Here is a 24,635-nt window from a genome sequence, read left to right on the forward strand (position 1 = left end):
CAAGCAGAGGCATCACAAAAACCAGAAAGTCAGCTAAAATTAATTACTAACCTTTGATGATCTTCATCAGATGACACTCCCAGGTCTCAATGTTACAAAATACATGTATGTTTTGTTCGATAAAGTTCATATTTATATCCATAAACCGCATTTTACATTGGCGTGTGATGTTCAGAAAATGTATTCCCACCAAAACTTCCGGTGAATGAGCACATCAATTTACAAAAATACTCATCATAAATGTTGATAGAATTTACAACAGTTATTGAAAGAATTATGTGTGTCGGTGTGTCAGATTTTAAAATAGCTTTTCGGCGAAAGCACATTTGTCAATATTCTGAGTACAGAGCTCAACCATCAAAGCAAGCTATACAGATACCAGCAAAGTTCTGGAGTCAACTAAACTCAGAATTAGTATTATAAATATTCCCTTACCTTTGCTGATCTTGGTCGGAATGCACTACCAGGACTCCTACTTCCACAAGAAATCTTCTTTTTGTTCGAAATACTCCATATTTATGTCCAAATACCTCCGTTTTATTCGTGTGTACAGATCACTATCCAAAGGCATAACGCGTGAGCGTAAAATAAGAGACAAAAAGTCAAATAGTTCCATTACCGTTCGTAGAAACATGTCAAACGATGTTTACAATCAATCCTTAGGGTCTTTTTAACCTCTCTGGCGCATGTGGGACGAACTCGTCCCACCTACGTAACAGCCACTGAAATCCAGTGGCGCGATTTTTGAATCGTTAGAAATACTATTACTTCAATTTCTCAAACATATGACTATTTTACAGCTATTTAAAGACAAGAATCTCGTTAATCTAACCCCACTGTCCGATTTCAAAAAGGCTTTACAACGAAAGCAAAACATTAGATTATGTCAGCAGAGTGCCCAGCCAGAAATAATCAGACACCCATTTTTCAAGCTAGCATATCATGTCACATAAACCCAAACCACAGCTAAATGCAGCACTAACCTTTTATGATCTTCATCAGATGACACACCTAGGACATTGTGTTATACAATACATGCATGTCTGTTCAATCAAGTTCATATTTATATCAAAAAACAGCTTTTTACATTAGCATGTGACGTTCAGAAAAAGCATAACCCCCGCAAACTTCCGGGGAATTTACTAACAGTTTGCTAAATTACTCACGATAAACGTTCACAAAAAGCATAACAATTATTTTAAGAATTATAGATACATTACTCCTCTATGCACTCGATATGTCCGATTTTAAAATAGCTTTTCGGATGAAGCACATTTTGCAATAATCTAAGTACATAGCCCGGCATCACAGGGCTAGCTATTTAGACACCCACCCAGGTCAGCCTCCACCAAAATCACATTTCCTATAAGAAAAATGTTCTTACCTTGCTTGTTCTTCGGCAGAATACACTGCCAGGACTTCTACTTCAATAACAAATGTTGGTTTGGTCCCAAATAATCCATCGTTATATCCAAACAGCGACGTTTTGTTTGTGAGTTCTAGACACTATCAGAATGCTACAGCACGGTCTCGCGCATGGCGCATTGGCGTGACAAAAAATGTCTAAATATTCCATTACCGTACTTCGAAGCATGTCAACCGCTGTTTAAAACCAATTTTTATGCCATTTATCTCGTAGAAAAGTGATAATATTCCGACCGGGAATATGCATTGAGCCTAAACAGCCAAATAAAATTTCTCCTCAGGAGCGAATTGTGCATGCGCCTCATTCAAAGGTCCTCTGAGCCGCCACTTACCAAAGGCGATAATGTGTTTCAGCCTGAGGCTGCCTCGTCAACCTTCAGGTATTTCCCGGGTTCTGAGAGCCTATCGGAGCCCTGGGAATTGTCACGTTACAGCTAAGATCCTTACTTTTCAATAAACAGATGCAAGACGCACGACTCCTTGTCAGACAGGGTACTTCCTGCTTGAAACCTTGTCAGGTTTTTGCCTGCCATTGGAGTTCTGTTATACTCACAGACACCATTCAAACAGTTTTAGAAAATTCAGAGTGTTTTCTATCCAAACCTGAACAATAATATGCATATTCTAGCTTCTGAGTTGGTGTAGGACGCAGTTAAAAATGGGCACATATTTTTTCCAAAATTCTCAATACTGCCCCCTATCCCAAACAGGTTAACATAAAACGTTGATAATATTCCAACCGGACAATAGCGTATTCATTACAAAGAAAAAGAATGAGCGGCTCGCCAAAAGTGCCCGCGCAGTAAACAACTCACTGGTCCCAGGCAGTCCGCTGATAGACTAAGCTCCAATTCTCTGCCCAGTAACAGGAGACACATGAAACAAGTTTCTAAAGGCTGTTGACAGCCAATGGAAGCCTTAGGAAGTGCAAAATGACCCCACAGACACTGTAGTTTGAACAGGGATTAGATAGAAGAACTACAAATCCCTTCCTGGTTGGATTTTTTCTCTGGTTTTTGCCTGCCATATGGGTTCTGTTATACTCACAGACATCATTCAAACAATTTTAGAAACTTCAGAGTGTTTTCTATCCAAATCTACTAATAATATGCATATCTTCATTTCTGGGAGTGAGTAGGAGGCAGTTTACTCTGGGCACGTCAGTCATCCAAGCGACTCAATACTGCCACCATGCATAAGAAGTTAACACTTTTTTGGTTACTACATGATTCCATATGTGTTATTTCATAGTTTTGATGTCTTCATTATTATTCTTCAATGGTCAAAAAAAGTTAAAATAAAGAAAAACCCTTGAGTGAGAAGGTGTGTCCAAACTTTTGACTGGTACTGTACATGATTGAGACCTGGATAAATGGCTGCAATAACAGCTTGAATATTTTAAATGCATTAATGACTTAGATAAATAATTGTTCTTATACCTGAAAGTTGTGTACTGAATCCATTTCCAATAAGTATTTGAAAATACTTTTGAAACCTACTTTGGGCTAAGTCCTGATATGAGTGTGTTGTTATTTTCTGGGATAAAACTGGCACATTCTCCTCCCATAGGTTACTGGATTAACCATTCATTTTATGAATTAATTACAACACATAGAGAATTGCATGTTCAGTGCTGAACAAACTAAAATAGCTTTTTTTTATTATTGTTGTTAGGCCCAGTTCAGTTGAATTTTTTTATAAAAGTTTCAGAAATAAAATTGAGTTTGATTAAATTTTAAACAAAATATTCTCTACTGAATGTTTGAAATATGCATTGTTGAGTCTGAGAATCATTGTCAGCAGTCTAGGAATGTCACATTAATATTTTATTCAACACTGTGAGTCACACAAAGAGGTCAACATGACCTAATTAATATGGAACAGAAATCACATAAATGTTTTTGGGGTGGGCTCAATTTTCATTGTAATAAGCTATGACATTAAAATATGAATGCCTTTATATATTTTTGAAATAATCTTCTTAGAAGCTGTAATATACCAGTGTAATATGCAGTTTCTCAAATGTGTACTATAAAATATAAATTTGTATTATTACATCTAGCTGAGACTATATGTTCCCCATGACGACATGCATCATCACTAGGTTAGAACAGGTGCCATAGAACTCCAGCTGTGACACGGCTCCAGAACTGCAGATTGTTGTTACAAGTACCCTTGAGAAGTACATATCCTTCCACTCTGTTCTCTATTCTCTGTTTCATTGGCTTTTACAGCATGTTGAGAAAGGCTGGGTATAGTAGCATAGCAACAGTAACTATGGGAATAGGACACCATGGAGGGGTCAATAGGATGGCCTTATTAAAGGTGCAATATGCAGAAATTGCTCCACCATTTCCTGGTTGCTAAAATCCTAACAGTTCGCCTAATTTCAGTTTATGTGACAAAATAATAGTAGAGAATCATGGTACCATCTAAACCGCTGTGAAATATCTTTTCAATAACAACACATTGTATTTCCAGCTGTTTGAAGCTGGTGTACAAAACCAAAGTAAAAGATGCAAAAACAAAACTTAAGGGAAGCATAGAAATCCACACGTAGAACAGATCTAACACTTAGACTTGCTTTCATTCAGAATGACAGATCTATAACTCACATTTCTATGTGAATTTGTTCAGGTCTCCTAAAAAGTTACATATTGCAGCTTTAACTTGCCATCTTTGTGCCAGTACTCATACACCATGCTGAAAAAAATAGCATAGACCAGCATACATTTCAAACTGGTCTATGTTGATCCATGCTGGTTTATGCTGGTCCATGCTGGTGTATGCTGGTCAATGCTGGTCTGATGCTGGTCAAGCTAGTCTGACCAGCATAGTCTAACTGGTTCTGCTTGCCGACCAGCATGGTCTAGCTGGTTATGCTGGCTGACCAGCATGGTCTAGCTGGTCAAGCTGGTCTGACCAGCATGGTCTAGCTGGTTATGATGGCTGACCCTGCATGGTCTAGCTGGTCAAGCTGGTTTGACCAACATTGTTTAGCTGGTTATGCTATCATACCAGCCTTCATTGTATTTTTGCTAGGGATCAGCATCCGCTGTGTTTTTGCTGGTGACCAGCCTTCACTGTGTTTTGGCCACTGGTGACCAGCATAAGCTAAAACAAAACCAGCACCAAGTCACATTATGCTGGCTTGCAAAGTGATGTTTAAATCCTCCATCTCCCCTTCTTTCTCTCCCTCCCTTCCTCACTCCCCCTCTCTCTCTATGTGTATTTTATGGAGGGCTGAAGTCTCCACAACACCAGCTCTCCAGGGACCCTTAATTGTCAAGTGTGTACAGTTACTAATCAGCACCTGAGCGACTGCCCTTTGAAATGATGAATTGACTAGACTAATTTCAGATAATCCTTCACATTACTGAGCCACGCTGACACCACCAATTGATATTTGAAATACAGACGCCCCCACTTCTGCATCCTGTCAGTCATTTCAATACGGACCCAACCTTGCGAAAGAGGTGGCATGGTTAATAAACAGCTGACAGTGCTCTATGGAAGATTAAAAGTATTACAGTGTATGTACTCATTTAGATGCACACACACACTCCACAGTCACGCACACATAAAGTATGGACCAGCATGCACAGACACACAAACACTAATGGATTCATTTGACAGGCCAGGGTTAAGTCTGCTGGGCATGTGCTCTTAAAAGTTCATACTTCTAAGAGGTTTACATTTTTTTTATCCTATTTCTGTTTTGATGCAAACCTTTCCCCTCCAAAGCTGTATAATGTGTTCCGTCAACACTGTCCTCTCCTGGAGATTATGGTTGGGAGGCCATTGTGGAAGTGTAAAGTACAGCTTGTTGTTGGCTGTAATATGAAAAATCTAACCGATCAGCTCGACATCACTGAACCAAAAGCACAGAAGAAAGTGACAAAAACAACCAAGACAGAACAGAGCTGAAGCTCAGGTGTCTGTCTGTCTACCTGTCTGTCTAATACTGCGTTTGCAGTCAGTCAAAGTTAAATTACCTGAAAGTTTGCAGAGCGAATGGCTTAACTAAACAGGGAAAGTTCAGCATTCTAATTAATCTAGTGCAGGTGTCTAATTACCAGAATTTCCTTACCATTACATCATCTTTACAGTATGATTAAGGAGCAGGCTTCCAGGTCTGGGAAAGAATGGAGCAGAATATCAGCTTTTTGATTAACTCTACAGCCGAACTGTAGAGATACCAAACTTAACATATTAATCAGGCCAGCTTTTTTCCCTGTCATTCTCAGATAAAACCCCTCTAATTAGGTAGTGGTAGAGGAGTGATTGAGATGTGTAAATTATTATCCTGAACTGGAGGGAAAACAGAGATAGGCTTCACAGTGGATAGAAGAGAGGAAGAATGGAAGAGAAGAAGAGGGAAGAGAGGAAGAGGGAAAGGGGGTCTGTTGTCAGAAAATCAGAAAATGTCAGTCAGCGATGCAGGAAAGAGCTTCCTGGTAGACAACCATGTGGTGGGGGCCCAGTTCCCCTCTTCCCTACATGCATTTTTCATCACATGGTTGCTTTTTATACTATTTAGCTTTTCCCTTCGGTCTCAAGTTCCATATGGTGCTGACATAGCGCTTCTCTCTCTTCTCCCTCGCACACAAAGCCCTCTGGTGCTCAGAGTATTGGAGCTGGGAGCAGGTCTGGGTGCATTCAGGGGGTCACGTGCACACACTTGCCAGCCTCACTGCACACACCATGGCATCACATGCATACGGCTGGGCCAAGAGAGTGCATAAAAGATGCAATTTAGGTTTGTCTTGGCGCCCAATAGTGGAGTGAAGCTGGAGAGAATGGGCTCGCTCTTATTCATTCCGAGCTGGGATTTAAATCTCATTTTGTTTTGGCCCTGAGGGACTGACTGGGTGAGATCACTGGAATTCAAAAAGGTCAGAGATAATTAAAATGCTTATTGTTCATTGGCCTAATAGCGTATTCAAAGTGACCATCAGGCTAGATTTGTAACGTGACAGATTGGAATGGAAACGACTGATTGGATTTGTGGTTCTTCTCCTGGCTACTGCTATTATTTACCTGACAAGATACACAATTATACTATGTTTTATTAAGCCAAATACATCAAATTTGGTTTACACATTCTGCATGTCCAGTCATACTTGAGACAGATGTACGTAGCTGTGTGGTTCAGCGGTTTTATCGACAGCGTACTAAATGCTGTACACACCAGTCCTTGTCTGTGTACACAGGTCCTTGTCTGTACACACAGATCCTTGTCTGTACACACAGGTCCTTGTCTGTACACACAGATCCTTGTCTGTACACACAGATCCTTGTCTGTACACACAGGTCCTTGTCTGTACACACAGATCCTTGTCTGTACACACAGGTCCTTGTCTGTAGACACAGGTCCTTGTCTGTACACACAGGTCCTTGTCTGTACACACAGGTCCTTGTCTGTACACACAGATCCTTGTCTGTACACACAGGTCCTTGTCTGTACACACAGATCCTTGTCTGTACACACAGGTCTTTGTCTGTACACACAGGTCCTTGTCTGTGCACACAGGTCCTTGTCTGTACACACAGATCCTTGTCTGTACACACAGGTCTTTGTCTGTACACACAGGTCCTTGTCTGTGCACACACAAACACTAGAGGGTGATATGATGATATCACAAATGTGATCAAACCAATATAGAGGGTAGAATAGATATACAGTTCCACCCGTCTTCTTGATGTTTTGCTCGATATATAGATAGTTATTTTATTAGACATCAAACAAAGTACCCTGAAAACAAAAACAAATGGAGCTGTCAAGACAGTGGGGAGGAGGCAGGGGAGGAGAGGGGAGAGGAGGGGGGAGGAAGGATGTGCTGGCCATCCATTTTCAGTAAGAGCTCAGGGTAGGGGCAGGGCCGCAATGCTGGGGTCTAGGTTCTCCCCCCAGATGAAGGCAGAAAATAGCCCCCTCCAAACAGACCTAGGCCCAGTGGGAAGAGTCTAATATGGAGAGGGAGGGGGCACATCGGATGTGGTTAGGGCCTGTGGAGCAGGCAGTTTCCCCTTGGTAGTGGTGAGAGGCCTTGGCACGAGATTTAGCAGTGTAACGTGTTCAGTAGCAAACAGTTGATGTACGGTAAAAGAGCTGTTCTTATTGGTTTTGATGTGAACAAGAAAAGTGATCTTGTTCAATGTTAAATTGATTACTCTATAGACGTACTGCTGGTTTGTTCTTATTCATGTAGTTGGCTGGAACGTATATACGAAGCATGCAACACGCCCAGAGAAAACGTCCAGCTGTATAGCATTGTTTCAAAATACTCCTATGGAATCAATTCCAGTTAATGTGGAATCGCAAAAAAAATATCAGTGACAAGCTTTTATGTATTTATTGATGTATTTGTAGCTTTACCTTATACATAATTTGTTGCCCTCATAACTGTTAACACTGCAGTTCTGGAGAGTACAGGTACAGTATACTACAGCCAGGCAGGCAGCAGGCATGCTAACACGCCCTCTCTGAGATTACTGAATGAATATGGATAAGGGAATCCATCCAAAAGGGAGATGGTGTATAATGTATATGGCAAATCCACCTTCGCCAAGGTCTCCATGGGGCTCTGGGGTTAGTGTCGTGGTCACCCCTGCTCGCCAACCATACTCCCACACAGGGTGGGGATGGTTGACATGCCCGGGTGGCCTATAAGACTCTTTTATCCATTGCCAGCAAAGTCATCTGCCAGCTCAGTCCTCTCCTCTCCCACACAAAGCTGCACAGGGATATAACTTATTCTCGTACATCCTCACTTCTCTGCCATGGCCTTTCTCTCTCTATCTTCTAAGCCTCCTCCTTTCCTTTTTTTCTCTCTGTCTCTCCCCATCTTTCTCATTATCTCGCTCCTTCTCTCTATTTCACTCCCTTTCTGGAATCAAAGCGCCTTTGTACCAAAGTCTGTGTATGTCTTGGTTTGTGGTCGTCTGAGGTGAGAGGAGCAGCTAGCTCTCAAACGAGATAGGGGTGGGTTTTTTGTCTTCCCCTTTAATGCAGATAGTGAGGGCAGGATATCACGTGTATAATGCCTGTTTGGGTTGGCTCTTTAATAAAGTTGCTTGTCTCTTGCTGTAGTCAATTTTGTCCTTTGTGGAAAAAAGAAGTTAATTACTTGAGAATAACCACTGCATGAAGGTAACTCATTAGCAATCCAAGATCATCACAAGGTACATTTAGAGATATCCGGAGAATGGGATAGAGAGGAAGAGTGTAAAAAAATGAAAAAATAAAGAGAGTGAGATAAAGAGTAAAGAGAAAAAGAGAGGGTGTTAAAGAAAACAAGCAGGTTCAGAAGGAGAGCTGGAGACGGGTGAGAAGGGAGGAGGGATGAGGTGGAGGAGGGGGGAGAAGGGAGGAGGGGTGAGGGGGAGGGGGAGGAGGGGTGAGAGGGAGGAGGTAGTGAGGGGGGAGGAGGGAGGAGAGGGGAGAATGGAGGAGAAGGGAGGAGAGTTGAGTAGGGAGGAGGGGTGAGGAGGTTGAGAAGGGAGGAGGGGTGAGGGGGATGCGGGGATAGGGGAAGATGGGGAAGGGGGGTGAGAAGGGAGGGGAGGTGAGAAGGGATGGCGGATGGGTGGAGGAGGGGTGAGAAGGAAGGGGGAATGGGGGGAGGGGTGAGAAGGGAGGGGGGGTGAGAAGGGATGGCGGATGGGTGGAGGAGGGGTGAGAAGGAAGGGGGGGTGAGGGAGAGAAGGGGTGAGAAGGGAGGAGGAGTGAGGGTGTGCCCAGCATTACTTTCATGAATCAGTGTCAGTCGGCCGATGAGAAAATAATTAAGTAACAGGCTGGAGCAGTGTGTTAAATGCAGCCAAATGTAGGGCCTGATATTGTACAGAAAAATGGAGCCAGGATATATAATAGAAGCACCAGTAAATAGAACGGAAGAAAATCCATATCATAACTGATGCCAGAATGCTCTTCCAATGGCATTATGAAGGCAGACAATATATATAGCACTGCAATATTGTAAATGTTTATATAGAGTACGTATAGACGTTGCACAGCAGTTCCAGGATTTATGAGCGGCACCTTAATATGTTGAAGGCAGTGAGTAATATTACACGTTTGTTATCATATTGAGTGTACATTTGCTGAGACATATATGGTGTAGATAAAATATTTTAAGCAATTCCTTGTTATACTATTTTCCTCCCTGCATGCAATTTGAGGTGCGGGGGGCGAGGAGGGGAGTTTTGTCTGGGCTCTAAAACACAAGCACCCCAGAGGTTTTATATGGTGCACTCAGGCAGGCTGGAAGCAGTGGCTGACTAGTAATTGTATGTTCAAGGCTTCCAGCCAAGCCATGCAGCCACAATGCTGAATTCCCCAGCAGCACATTACAGCCATTTGATCCAGTTGATAAATAAAATCAGTGGAGAGCTGAGGAGAGACGTATATCAGCATCTGTCTCTACTGCCAGCACAGAAACAATATCTGATCACTGTACTTATTTCCCATCTTTGAACTGCAAACTGAAATAATGCTATACGGGCTTCTCCCCTGTGTGATTTGTGACCTCTGTCTGACCTTTGCCTATGTGGCAAAATTCTTTATAGGGATGATCATGGTACAACAGTTAACCCACTCTCCCACAGTAGCTGGAGTGCTTGTTTGGGGGAAGGCTTTGGGAGCCGCTCGGCATGTTTGTGTGTAAAGGGCTTGTCTGTGTGTGTGTGGTGTTTGTGTGTAAAGGGTTTGTGGGTGTGTGTGGTGTTTGTGTGTAAAGGGTTTGTGTGTGTGGTGTTTGGGTGTAAAGAGTTTGTGTGTGTGTGTGTGTGTGTGTGTGTGTGTGTGTGTGTGTGTGGTGTTTGGTGTTTGTGTGTTTGGCGTGTGCGTGTGCCTGTGCATCCATGCACCTGTGTGTGTGTGTGTGTGTGTGGTGGCGTATGGGTGTACATGTGTGTGCACGCGCCTGTGTGTTTTCATGCTCCCGCCTCTGTGTGTGTTGGTGTAAATGGGTTAGCTGTGTTAAAGTGGTTGGGGGACTGTGTGTTTTAGTTTTCTCAGTAAAAGGAGCCAGTGTTAAAGCACTGAGGCCAAATCCTTCCCAGAGGGCTGTTTAGACCCTGCAAGCACTGCTCCCCGTCATTTACACTGATGGTTTATATAGACCCCTGCCTGCCTTCCACACTACAGTACCAACCAGCAGCCTTGACACTAACATGATGAAACATTGACACAAACCCAAGCTTGCTGGTCCCTTTATAGTCTAAAAAAGGAAAAGTAAGTATCATATTTTAATGTAATTTTCAACAGGGATTGTGTTTCAGTTATACAATGGAGAACAATCGGTTTGGGTTGTATTGTGTTAATGTATTATTATGTATCATTCTTTCTGTTTCCATGTAACAGATTCTCAATTGTGTGCAAGGTACCAATTAGCTGACTATCTTGTTATGAAAAATGCAGAGTATATTGGCATTATTGTCAATAGCATATGTTTTTTTACATGGTTTGGTTAATGCCTCAAAGACAACGGCAGATAATTTGCCACTAATTTAAACTAGAGCATTGATAAACAAACATATAACATACAAAACTTTTGATAGACAGAAACTCCACAGAACTGGGTTAAGGTAGCTAACAGTACACAGTGATAGACAGAAACTCCACAGAACTGGGTTAAGGTAGCTAACAGTACACAGTGATAGACAGAAACTCCACAGAACTGGGTTAAGGTAGCTAACAGTACACAGTGATAGACAGAAACTCCACAGAACTGGGTTAAGGTAGCTAACAGTACACAGTGATAGACAGAAACTCCACAGAACTGGGTTAAGGTAGCTAACAGTACACAGTGATAGACAGAAACTCCACAGAACTGGGTTAAGGTAGCTAACAGTACACAGTGGCAGGAGTTCTCTCAGAAGTTGTTCCAGCACTGTGACACAATATGTTGTTGCCCTCCCATCCCTCCCTCACTACGCGACAAACACAACACAGAGGACATAAAAGAGTCATTATTCTGGAGTTCATTCAACACAGCAACGGTGCCAAGCCTGGGCCCAGACCCTCCACTCTCCTCTGGTACCCACTGCCCCTAAACACCCCGGCAGGGAGGCAGGCAGGCATAGAGGAACACAGGTCCAACCCAGAGAGTCCTAGCCTCCACCATGGCATCCAGCCCAACCAGCCTGCCTGCCTGTCTCATTAATGCAAACACAGCTCTAGATTCAAATATGTAATACTTTGGATTAAATACCACTGGCTAAGGACTACAATCTCCCAGGGTTAATTCATTAATTATATTTGGTCTGTTTTTTTATGGTTGAACACATGCTGACACTGTTATTGTGTGGCATCCTTGCTGAACAACTACAATGGGTGTGGAAGAAATGGTGTTCGGTATTCCAACCGCAAATGTTGTGATTCTCTACGGCTTGACGGGCAAGTGTGATAAAATACAGTGGAGCCTACCTTAACCCCCCTCCCCTATCTCTTATCTGCTTCCCCAAATGAGAAAACCTGGATGGTTTCTCAGGGCCCACTTTCTGGCTGGATGGGATCTAATTTGGTTTAATATATTTATCCATTCATTATTGTTCCTTTTTATTGGGCGGCTAATAATGTGAATAATTTGTTCTTATCTGTGTGGCTGACAGGCGAATTTACACTCCAACTCAGCAGGTAGATAGAGGAATGACTCCACTCCAACACTCCCTCCTCTCCCTCCTCCTCTCTTCTCCCTCCTCTCCTCCTCTCCAAACTCCAATGAAACATGACTGACAGGCCGCTGTATAAGTAGTTGTCATAGCAACCAACCCATTTCTCTGACAATAGCTTTCTCTGTAACACATACTCTCTCCACTCTCCTCTCTTTCTCTCTCTTTCTTTCTCTCTCTCTCTCTCTCACTCTCTCTCTCGCTCTCTCTTTATTTCTCTTTCTTTCTTTCTTTCTTTCTCTTTCTTTCTTTCTTTCTTTCTTTCTCTCTCTCTCTCTCTCTCTCTCTCTCTCTCTCTCGCTCTCTCTCTCTCATTCCCTCTCTCTCTCTCCCTCTCTCTCTCTCTCTCCCTCTCCTCTTTCATCCATCCTGGCTTATTGAAGGCTGCAGGTTCTTAGGCAAGCCGACACATCGGCCCGGGCACTTTTACAATCCCCCTCGTGAGGGCTTTCTCCTGGAGCCTGCAGCAGTGCCAAAACCCTGAAACTCATCCAATTGCTATTCACTGGAAGTGTTCTTATGCATTTCACTGTCAAACCCCCAAACAGCTAGAGCCCCAGGAATGTAATCAGCCGACACACTGTAATAAGTCTCCAACACGGTAGACCTGACTGCAGAATTGCTCATGTATGCAAGATGGGAACCTTGAAACTTTCACAGCTACAGAAAATCAAAGTAAAAAATACTGTATCTGACTGTAGCATGGTTCATGTTTGCTAGTTTTATACATTTAGAAGTGATTGTAATGCGATGTCAGTGTCGTAAATAAGTCATTGGATTATAATTACAATGAATTCATGACGAGATTAAATTATACTTTTCAGATAAAGCAAATGTTATTTTTTATTTGATTTAAAATTTTTATGAAAACACACCTATTGATAAAAATTCTGAGATGGCCCCAGTAACCTTCAGGATATACAACCAGGCAGAACATTCACCATTCATTCTTCATTCTTCCATGCTTTCATTTCCAAACTATTTATTCCAAACAAACCGTTGCTTATCAACTCAGGCCAGATTGAACACGATGGGTGTACCTTTCAGGACAGAGTTCTTGGTAGTTAGGTGGTGCTGGTGCTGTAACAGTCACAGGCAGATTCATGTGCTGCGTCTAAATGACCTTAACAATAGTAAACTAATTGTGATTCTATATGATGCAAATTTCTATATTTTTCAAACCAAATTTCTCTCCTACCAATTAGGCAGAGATATACGAGGTGTGTTCATATGGTGCGAGTATAAAGTGCTTTTAGACAGTATTCATACATGTTGACATATTCCACATTTTATTGTGTTACAGATAACTGTATGTGTGGAGTACAGAGATGAGATAGTCATAAAGAAACCATGTTATACACTATTATTGCACACAGATTGAGTCCATGCAACGTATTATGTGACTTGTTAAGCAAGTGTTTGATCCTGAACTGATGTAGGCTTGCCATAACAAAGGGGTTGAATACTTACTGACTCAAGACATTTCAGCTTTTCATTTTTTTTATTCATTTGTAAAATAAATCGACAAACATAATTCCACTTTGACATTATGGGGTATTGTGTGTAGGCCAGTGACAAAAACATCTCTCTAATAAATGTTTAATTCAGGCTATAACACAACAAAATGTGGAAAAAGTCAAGGGGTGTGAATACTTTCTGAAGGCACTATATGAGCTGTGTTTGTGTAGTGTCACTATATGAGCTGTGTTGGTGTAGTGTCACTATATGAGCTGTGTTGGTGTAGTGTCACTATATGAGCTGTGTTGGTGTAGTGTCACTATATGAGCTGTGTTGGTGTTGTGTCACTATATGAGCTGTGTTGGTGTTGTGTCACTATATGAGCTGTGTTGGTGTTGTGTCACTATATGAGCTGTGTTGGTGTTGTGTCACTATATGAGCTGTGTTGGTGAAGTGTCACTATATGAGCTGTGTTGGTGTTGTGTCACTATATGAGCTGTGTTGGTGTTGTGTCACTATATGAGCTGTGTTGGTGTTGTGTCACTATATGAGCTGTGTTGGTGTTGTGTCACTATATGAGCTGTGTTAGTGTAGTGTCACTATATGAGCTGTGTTGGTGTAGTGTCACTATATGAGCTGTGTTGGTGTAGTGTCACTATATGAGCTGTGTTGGTGTTGTGTCACTGAATGAGCTGTGTTGGTGTTGTGTCACTATATGAGCTGTGTTGGTGTTGTGCCACTATATGAGCTGTGTTGGTGGTGTGTCACTATATGAGCTGTGTTGGTGTTGTGTCACTATATGAGCTGTGTTGGTGTAGTGCCACTATATGACCTGTGTTGGTGTTGTGTCACTATATGAGCTGTGTTGGTGTAATGTCACTATATGAGCTGTGTTGGTGTAGTGTCACTATATGAGCTGTGTTGGTGTTGTGTCACTATATGAGCTGTGTTGGTGTAGTGTCACTATATGAGCTGTGTTAGTGTAGTGTCACTATATGAGCTGTGTTGGTGTTGTGTCACTGAATGAGCTGTGTTAGTGTAGTGTCACTATATGAGCTGTGTTGGTGTTGTGTCACTATATGAGCTGTGTTGGTGTTGTGTCACTATATGAGCTGTGTTGGTGTAGTGTCACTATATACATTTACATTTAAGTCATTTAGCAGACACTCTTATCCAGAGCGACTTACAAATTGGTGCATTCACATTAAGATATCCAGTGGAACAACCACTTTACAATAGTGCATCTAAATCTTTTTTTGGGGGGGGGGGGTTAGAAGGATTACTTTATCCTATCCCAGGTATTCCTTAAAGAGGTGGGGTTTCAGGTGTCTCCGGAAGGTGGTGATTGACTCCACTGTCCTGGCGTCGTGAGGGAGCTTGTTCCACCATTGGGGTGCCAGAGCAGCGAACAGTTTTGACTGGGCTGAGCGGGAACTGTGCTTCCTCAGAGGTAGGGAGGCGAGCAGGCCAGAGGTGGATGAACGCAGTGCCCTTGTTTGGGTGTAGGGACTGATCAGAGCCTGAAGGTACGGAGGTGCCGTTCCCCTCACAGCTCCGTAGGCAAGCACCATGGACTTGTAGCGGATGCGAGCTTCAACTGGAAGCCAGTGGAGAGAGCGGAGGAGCGGGGTGACGTGAGAGAACTTGGGAAGGTTGAACACCAGACGGGCTGCGGCGTTCTGGATGAGTCGTAGGGGTTTAATGGCACAGGCAGGGAGCCCAGCCAACAGCGAGTTGCAGTAATCCAGACGGGAGATGACAAGTGCCTGGACTAGGACCTGCGCCGCTTCCTGTGTGAGGCAGGGTCGTACTCTGCGAATGTTGTAGAGCATGAACCTACAGGATCGGGTCACCGCCTTGATGTTAGTGGAGAACGACAGGGTGTTGTCCAGGGTCACGCCAAGGTTCTTAGCACTCTGGGAGGAGGACACAAGGGAGTTGTCAACCGTGATGGTGAGATCATGGAACGGGCAGTCCTTCCCCGGGAGGAGGAGCAGCTCCGTCTTGCCGAGGTTCAGCTTGAGGTGGTGAGCCGTCATCCACACTGATATGTCTGCCAGACATGCAGAGATGCGATTCGCCACCTGGTTATCAGAAGGGGGAAAGGAGAAGATTAATTGTGTGTCGTCTGCGTAGCAATGATAGGAGAGACCATGTGAGGATATGACCGAGCCAAGTGACTTGGTGTATAGTGAGAATAGGAGAGGGCCTAGAACAGAGCCCTGGGGGACACCAGTGGTGAGAGCACGTGGTGCGGAGACAGATTCTCGCCACACCACCTGGTAGGAGCGACCTGTCAGGTAGGACGCACCACGTGCTGTGTTGGTGTTGTGTCACTATATGAGCTGTGTTGGTGTAGTGTCACTATATGAGCTGTGTTGGTGTTGTGTCACTATATGAGCTGTGTTGGTGTTGTGTCACTGAATGAGCTGTGTTGGTGTTGTGTCACTATATGAGCTGTGTTGGTGTAGTGTCACTATATGAGCTGTGTTGGTGTTGTGTCACTATATGAGCTGTGTTGGTGTTGTGTCACTGAATGAGCTGTGTTGGTGTTGTGTCACTATATGAGCTGTGTTGGTGTTGTGTCACTGAATGAGCTGTGTTGGTGTTGTGTCACTATATGAGCTGTGTTGGTGTAGTGTCACTATATGAGCTGTGTTGGTGTTGTGTCACTGAATGAGCTGTGTTGGTGTAGTGTCACTATATGAGCAGTGTTGGTGTTGTGTCACTATATGACCTGTGTTGGTGTTGTGTCACTGAATGAGCTGTGTTGGTGTAGTGTCACTATATGAGCTGTGTTGGTGTTGTGTCACTAAATGAGCTGTGTTGGTGTTGTGTCACTATATGAGCTGTGTTGGTGTTGTGTCACTATATGAGCTGTGTTGGTGTTGTGTCACTATATGAGCTGTGTTGGTGTTGTGTCACTATATGAGCTGTGTTGGTGTAGTGTCACTATATGAGCTGTGTTGGTGTTGTGTCACTATATGAGCTGTGTTGGTGTAGTGTCACTATATGAGCTGTGTTGGTGTTGTGTCACTATATGAGCTGTGTTGGTGTAGTGTTAGGTTACAGTACATGGATTGCAGGTAAATCTGGTCTCAGCTGTGTTCACGGTCATGTGGACAACCAGTGCAGTTGTTAAAAACAACAGCCATAACAGTTATTTGTGGAGTGGCAGTAATCAGTAGCTGTGTTCCCTCTGTGAGACAGCACTAATCCACAAAGCTGCATTAACAGCCAGTCGATACTGTTAAAAAAGTCCTGAGCACTGGGACATGCATCTTACTGGACTGGCTGAGGAGATTGTTTGAATAGCAACAATAGCACTCCCTCTTATTCAATGATTTAAGAACAGTATCTCAGAGAGGGTCATCATCAATCTGGGCTCCCCCTAAAGGGGTGACTAATTTATAAGTGTGTGACATCTTGAGGGTGCACTGGTATGTGTGTGTGTTTGTGTGCTCTTTTGGTGTTTGTGTTGCGTGTGGGTGTGTTGTGTGCGTACATGTGAGTTCGTAGTCTACTGTAGATCCACTAAATGATCCTGGCTGTGTGTTGTAGCTAGATGAGTATCAAGTCCCAAAGTGCTGTTTTACTCCAGAGTAGCACATTCATGGCTTGAGAAAAAGGTCTCTAAGATGGTGTATTTTCATGCGGTGTTAGCTTGTTTTCAAAGCACACTCACTTAGGAGAGGAGCATGCTCTCTATTTCTCAGCAGGAGCTGAAGAACTTGTGTTACACTGCCCTCTAGATACAGCAGCACTGGAGACATTCGTATCCCATCACATTTCTTACGCCTGTCTTTGAACCTCCACATCAGGACAGTCCAGTGGCATTTCTGATGGAATACAGTGAAAAGTTAACAGCCCAGAATGGGACTCCAATTTGCTCTTTTGGTGCCCTCTGTAACCAACCAATGTTACACACGGATCTGATCTGATATATGGGTCTATTCCTGATGTGCTCTGAGTCCAAAAAATATTATTCCATTCAGCTCTAGGTGATTTGCCATTGAGCAGTCTATCAGCGATGGGACAGTTTCAATGTCATATTTTGAGGCATGCCACAGGAGGTCTATTCATGGCTTGAACGGCATAGTACGGAACATATGAAATTCATATAGGTCAGCTGCATACATTAATCCTGCCTTGTCACATTCCCATCATCCATAGAGGGGACGATGCTGTAGGAGTTATGGTCCTGGAAGGGCGCCATGGAGGAGAGGGGAAAGGCAAAGGCGTATGTGCAAGAGGCTGAAGGAGTGGGTGCAAAGAATTTAATCCCCCTCAAACCCACCCCACCTCTAAATTCATATTCCGTCCCAAACAACAGGAAGGAGCATCTTGGCCTTTTATTTTCCAGTTCAGGGCTTTCTCTTTTGAAGATAAATGCTCTCCAATCCACCATGACAGGTGTCACATTGGATCGCTTCCATTTTGATACATACCCTCTGATCCTGCCACTAACAATAAAGAGTGTCACGAGGGCCGCTCCTCCCTTGACAGTGCCATGACACTGGTGATTATTTTAAAGGTGCATCATTGGTCGTGCTGAGTCAGGGTGCCGGCCGGGGCTCTGTCTGTGGCAGGGTGGCAGCGACCGGGGCGGCTGCATGGGACTAGACTGGCTGCTGGAGGAGGAATATGGATATCAGTAGGTCCTGCCTGGGTCAGGTCATGCCACAGCACAATAACACACAGTCTCTCTCTCACGGTCTCTCACAGTCTCTCACAGCCACAGAGGTCACCCTGACATACCGCATTACCACAGACTGGGAATGATGTTGAACTCCAAAGCCCAGAGCCTGGCCCTGGATTCCTCTTCTGCTTGTGTTTGCCTTTGTTACATAGGTGCACTCAAAGTTATAGAAAATCTGTAAAGGGGAGGTTGGGAGTAGTGTTTCTGCCAGTGGGATTTAGTGAGCAAAGCATTAATCATATGAGCAGAACAACAGTAAACATAGCGTGTCAGGTCAAGGTAAAGAGAAAGTCCCCCTGCATTTAACAGGACTCAATAGTACAGCGTACCATATTGAAAAGTCAGCATTATTCACCTTCTCCGTGCCGGAGAGACGTGCCATTGTTCATTGAAGAGCTCTGGAATATTATTTCTGTGGTGATACACTGAAAACACTGGATCAGCAGCAATTAAACATATAGTCTGAGGCAGAGGGAGAGAGGGAGATTGACAAATAACAAATAGCCTGTATTCAGTAAAATTGAAGGTCAGCAGTATAGGAGGCAGAAGCAGACATATCCATATAGTGTACTGCCTGGAGCTCCTGGTGTATCTGAAGGACCATACACAGCTGTTTCATCAGCCTGCTGCTTCCTCCCATTCCCCCAAGGTAGGGGCATGGCCGCGCTCTGATAGAACCCAAGGCCTACCCAGGGCTCAAATATGTGAGCAAACCCAATTATCGTTGAAATTAAAATGAGCAGACTTGGCACAGGAACAATACACTGTGACTCAACTCACAGAGCTAAATGGAGCAGACAAATACATTGCCCTATGTTCATATACCGGCCACTGAACACAGTGAGCAGAGCCTACATTGGTATACAGATGGAGGTTCTTAAATAGATCACTCTTTTGTTGCTGAGAATTTTCCTGCATAGAAGGAAAGGCAAACTTTTAGTATTTGAGTTTTAAAAAGGCTTCTACAGTTTGTAATTTCCACTTTGAAACTTGATTTTCCCTAACGAAAAATATACCAACCCCTACAAAAATGGCCATTAAAAATAATCCACATAATAATTCACATTGCCTGTTGCTGCAGGATTATTTTCCTGCTGTATCAAACTGGCTCAAATTAAGATCCTACATCGGTATAGCTAAGGCAATATGACATTCTGTTTGCAATACTCATTTAGACTGGTCGCATTGAGAGGTCCGTTTTATTTAACCCTTAATTTGCTTTTCTCTTTGTTTCAGAAGACAGGAAGCTGTTTGTGGGGATGCTTAACAAACAACAGACTGAGGAGGACGTGTACCGCCTCTTTGAGCCCTATGGAGTCATCGAGGAGTGCACCGTCCTAAGAGGTCCTGACGGAAACAGCAAAGGTAGGAATAAATGATATACTGTATCTCAGGCATTGTCAATCACCACCTTCCGGAGACACCTGAAACCCCACCTCTTTAAGGAATACCTGGGATAGGATAAAGTAATCCTTCTAACCCCCCCCCCTTAAAAGATTTAGATGCACTATTGTAAAGTGGTTGTTCCACTGGATATCATAAGGTGAACGCACCAATTTGTAAGTCGCTCTGGATAAGGGCGTCTGCTAAAGGACTTAAATGTAAATGTAAATGTAAATGTCTAGGTCACTGTCTTCGACAGTTAGTTTCAGCTGAGAAATCACAGATTCAAAATGGGCATTATTTCTTTTAGTTTTTTAGTAGTAAAAAAACACTCAAAGTAAATGGGTTTCTTTATAGGAGTCATCATGGCTTGTATTTTGCTCAGAATGGTCTTCCAGGTTATGTAGGCCTGTAAGGGAAACATTCCCATAGATGAACAATAAGAAGGCCTAACTGATGCACTGTATTGTAGCAGGGTCGTTCCACCAATTCAGTGCCTTTTGTATTTCACCTAATTTTAACATTCTGTCACAAAGAGCACATGTTCAACTACATAAAAAAACATGTTTTCCCATCTCAAGAGGTTGAATAAAAAAATAAGTGCCTATTAAGTGGCAAATAAAGTTACAGGGTTGACCGTAACAGGGTTGACGATTTCATCTTAATTCAGCCATAAATCCCCTTGTCACAGGGGTAATGGACATCTGTTGTGTGTAACAGCTTCACAAAAAATTGAAATTTTGAAAACATGTCTATCCTGTCAATCTATGGGTAACAGGGTTGACGTGTTATGCTCGGCCCACTCAGTTCTACATCACAAAACACAAAAGAAAATTGCCAAAAATAGTAGAATCCCCTGCTTTTACACTATGATTTCACTTTTAGATGTTCAATGTTCCTTTTTTTAAAAATGTATAAGGAATAGTTTCACAATAATAAAACGAGAGTTAAGTTCACATAACAGGGTTGACCTTAAAATGAGGGACAGACGTAAATTAAACACTAATCACATTAAATAAATAATCATCCTCAGAAGTGACTTTGTCAAAACAACAAAATAACTAGGGCTTTACAATGATGGTGAAAACTTTGAGAAATGTTGGGGTTAAAATCTTCCTAGAAGTTTACAGAGGGTGCACGAAGGGACATGTCAAAATGCAGAATTGTTTCACTTTAGCAAGTCTTTATTCATAAAAAATGGGAATTCTCCATGAGGTCTATAAGGGCACCTCATTTAATATAACAGGCTTTTAAAATTCAATACTGGTGAACAATTTCTACTTAAAACATCAAAGGGATGGAAAAGGCACTATTTTCATTGAACGACCCAGGACCCATGGTCTATCCACCCAGGCCCCATGGTCTATCCACCCAGGCCCCATGGTCTATCCACCCAGGCCCCATGGTCTATCCACCCAGGCCCCATGGTCTATCCACCCAGGCAACTGGCACACAGTCTAGTAGAAACCAATACCTTTTGACATGCAGTAAGTAGCAGTGGGAGCCCTGGTTCTTCATGTCTCTGAAACATAGTCCCATGCCAGTGCTTATGAAAATTGTTGTGGAATGTTGTGGAGGTTGAGGTCCTGGCATTCTGACTCAACAGTCGTACAGAAGTAAAGAGGGAATGTCATAACAATTGCGTTGTTCTTTGCGAGACACTGGGGCAACTACACTCTTTAAAAGAATAACCCTTTGAAGTACCCTTGTTGGTTCCAGGTAGAACCCTTTTGGTTCCAATTAGAACTGTTTTGGGTTCCATGTAGAACCCTTTCCACAGAGGGTTTTACATGGAACCCAAAATGTTTCTACCTGGAACCAAAAAGTGTTTTACCTAGAACCAAAAATGGTTCTCCTATGGGGACAGCAGAAGAACCCTTTTGGAAACCTTTTTTAAGAGTGTAGGGGAGGTTAGATTTAGTCTCCGCTATACTCTGTTTGGGTAATGTGAATGAACCACTCTAAACATCAGTGTCATACAAGTCAGATAATGCAATCCTTTACAAAAACAAAGATTTACAGATGTTGATGGATACCTGTCTGTCAACTAACCGTTAACTGTCAACTAAGTTACATACATATTTATTTATACAGTATATTATCATGCTCAATTATATTGTCCAAAGGTAGACAGGAGAAGAGCTTTTGATAAGACCACACTTAAAGATGCAGTAATTCTCTAGGTTTACCCCCTGGGATCCTTCGCTGCAGGTCCTGATCAAACCGGCATTAGTCCCTTAAACATGTTTAGCTTCTTTCGAGGAACCGTAGACTAATGCATAATGACAACTTAAGACAATATGGATTTCACTGGGTCTATATTTAATATGCACAGACAGGCATGTGGTGCTAAATAGCATGCTTTTCTGCTTCATCAGTGCAATCTGTACAAGAGCCTGCAGCTTGAGCAGCCTGGGGAGGAGCAGCCTGCTGTGCAATGGGAGTCTCTCTGTGCCTCCCTGAAATGTTTTGACGCGCTTCTCTTCACAGTGTTTAATAAAGGCACCCTGCCTTTTATTCACTTCCTGTGTGTGTGTGTGTGTGTGTGTGTGTGTGTGTGTGTGTGTGTGTGTGTGTGTGTTTGTGTGTGTGTTTTCCAGGCTGTGCCTTTGTAAAGTTCTCCACACACGCTGAGGCCCAGTCTGCAATCAGTGCCCTCCATGGCAGCCAGACCATGCCAGTAAGTACACCTCCTGCCTTTCTTCCACACAACCACATACAACATTCACAACACGAACAAATAACAACGGCAACTTTACTTTAGATTCTACTGATCAACCTCCAGTTTTTATTCACCGACACAACGTGCAACTGTCCTCATAAATATTCCAGCTTCAACAAGCACAGGTACAACCATAAACCTTCTTTAGAATGAAAGGGATTGGTAGTTTTTGCGTGTCTAATCATAGAAAAATGATTGAACATTAATTTTCATCTCATGGAATGATAATGGGTTGAGCTATCGGTGAAAAATGTTTTGCCATGTTTGCGTTAGACCCTTTAACAAATACAGTAATCCTAGCAGTCACCACTGTAGTGCTGCTAGGTGTGGTTATTATTTGTTTGTGGCTGGTGGTTAGGGAAGCCCCTCTAAACCATTGATGCATAGAAACAAAGGGTACTTACTGTGCACTCTAAAGCTGCATTATAGTTATTCTGCACGCTACGTATTATTCAGTGGGCTGAAGTACACTCAGCCTATACACTCTCTTTGTTGGAGAAACTTCAGGCATGGAGGAGCAGGACCCTGAACTCTCCCTCTTTCATCATTGTGGCATTAGACCACGTGGTTTTATTATTTACGGTATGGGGGCACAACACGTGGATAAAGAGAGCGCTGAGGTAGCTGACTGTGTCATTAGTTTTGGTGCAACCTTGAGGTCAATATAAGTGCAAATGACTCGGGGACGTGAGGATAGACTGGAGATAGGCTGGAGATAATCTGGAGATAGGTTGGAGATAATCTCGATATAGACTGGAGATAGGCTGGAGATAATCTGGAGATAGGTTGGAGATAATCTGGCGATAGGCTGGAGATAATCTGGAGATAGGTTGGAGATAATCTGGAGATAGACTGGAGATAGGTTGGAGATAATCTGGAGATAGGTTGCAGATAATCTGGAGACAGGCTGGAGATAGGCTGGACTTCATGTGTTCGCTGCTCTGTGGTATTGGACAGCCACAATGTTTTTCTTTCTCCTCTACTGTATATCTCTGCCTCTCTCCTCTCACTCTTCTCTCTTTCCCGGCCTCCCGGGATAATAGGCAATAGACTTGTTTACTCCACCTTTCACTACATCGGCTGCTGAATGATTAATTTGTGTATGAGCAGCGGGAGGGGCGTGCGGGTGGGAGATAGGAAGAACAGAGGAAGGGATGAAGGAGAGATGGAAAAGCGAGTGAGGAAGAAAATGGACAGGATTTATCCCCTCCTGGTTGGCTAAATTGATTATAGAAATCTTCTCAGCATCTCATCTCCTGTGTCAGAGGTTTGGATGGGAGTGTGTTGGCCCCAGTCGCTCCGTCTCGCCAGGATTAGACAGACAGACAGACAGTGCACCATTAGGCCTTGAGCTGGGCTTGGGATACTCAGAGGACAGGCCTGAATTATCCTACCTGACTACATCTGCATGAACAGCACTGCATTGAGAATGGAACAGCATCGTTACAGAACGTCTAACAGTACATCTATACAGTGTCTTCCAGGCCGTAATCGTTAACTATTCCATGTAATGAATGATCCTGTTCTCTCTATTTAAATTAGGACATTTTATCACAAATGAATACCAACTATGTCAAACACAAAATAATAGGTGTGCAGCCTATTCAAGCTATTCCAAAGGCAGAAGTGATCAGTCTAGGAAAAGAGATGGCTATGAATAATTTCTACCCGAGAGCCAAGCTGAATGTAAACACTATAACGAACAGCAGCAGTTTCTTAACAGATAAGCAGCAGATCCCCCAAGCATTGCAGAACACACATACACACACACACACACACACACACACACACACACACACACACACACACAAACACACACACACACACACACACACACACACACACACATACACACACACACACACACACACACACACACACACACACACACACACACACACACACACACATGCTTGTGCACTGACACGTCCACACGGGTAAATGTACACACACGCGCACTCTCTCACCCGTGTACACACATACACGCACACACACACACACTCTCGCTCTCTCCTCTCTGTCACATCCTCATTCAGCCATCAGCCAGGGTCAAAGGCTCACTGACTGATCTTATTTTCCAGCTCGGAGGACTTGAGCCGAATACATTTGCATTTTTCATGTTGGGGGGTGTGAGTGGGTGTTTATGTATATGTGTGTGAGAGGGATCTGAGTGAGAACATGTGTGTGGATATGAAGTTCAGAGATTGTGTGATTGTATTTGGTCTCTTGTGAATGTGTGTGTGTATGCTAATGAGCCTGTGTATGTGTGTG

The 24,635-nt window shown here is 43.1% G+C and overlaps 1 protein-coding gene across 11 annotated transcripts in view; it reads left to right on the forward strand.

Moving 5' to 3' along the window:
• The window catches only part of LOC115192639 (CUGBP Elav-like family member 5), a 335,938-nt gene that overhangs the window by 260,032 nt on the left and 51,271 nt on the right, over positions 1-24,635 (forward strand). For 7 of the 11 annotated variants that reach the window (XM_029751379.1, XM_029751383.1, XM_029751380.1 and 4 more), the window contains exons 4-5: positions 19,496-19,624; positions 22,243-22,322. In XM_029751379.1, the coding sequence (XP_029607239.1) occupies positions 19,496-19,624; positions 22,243-22,322 (209 nt within the window). The remainder of the gene's footprint in view (positions 1-19,495; positions 19,625-22,242; positions 22,323-24,635) is intronic. The other 4 variants (XM_029751381.1, XM_029751386.1, XM_029751388.1 and 1 more) reach the window with 1 other exon arrangement.

This window comes from Salmo trutta, chromosome 4, assembly GCF_901001165.1.
Source record: "Salmo trutta chromosome 4, fSalTru1.1, whole genome shotgun sequence".
Classification (NCBI taxonomy): Eukaryota; Metazoa; Chordata; class Actinopteri; order Salmoniformes; family Salmonidae; genus Salmo; species Salmo trutta.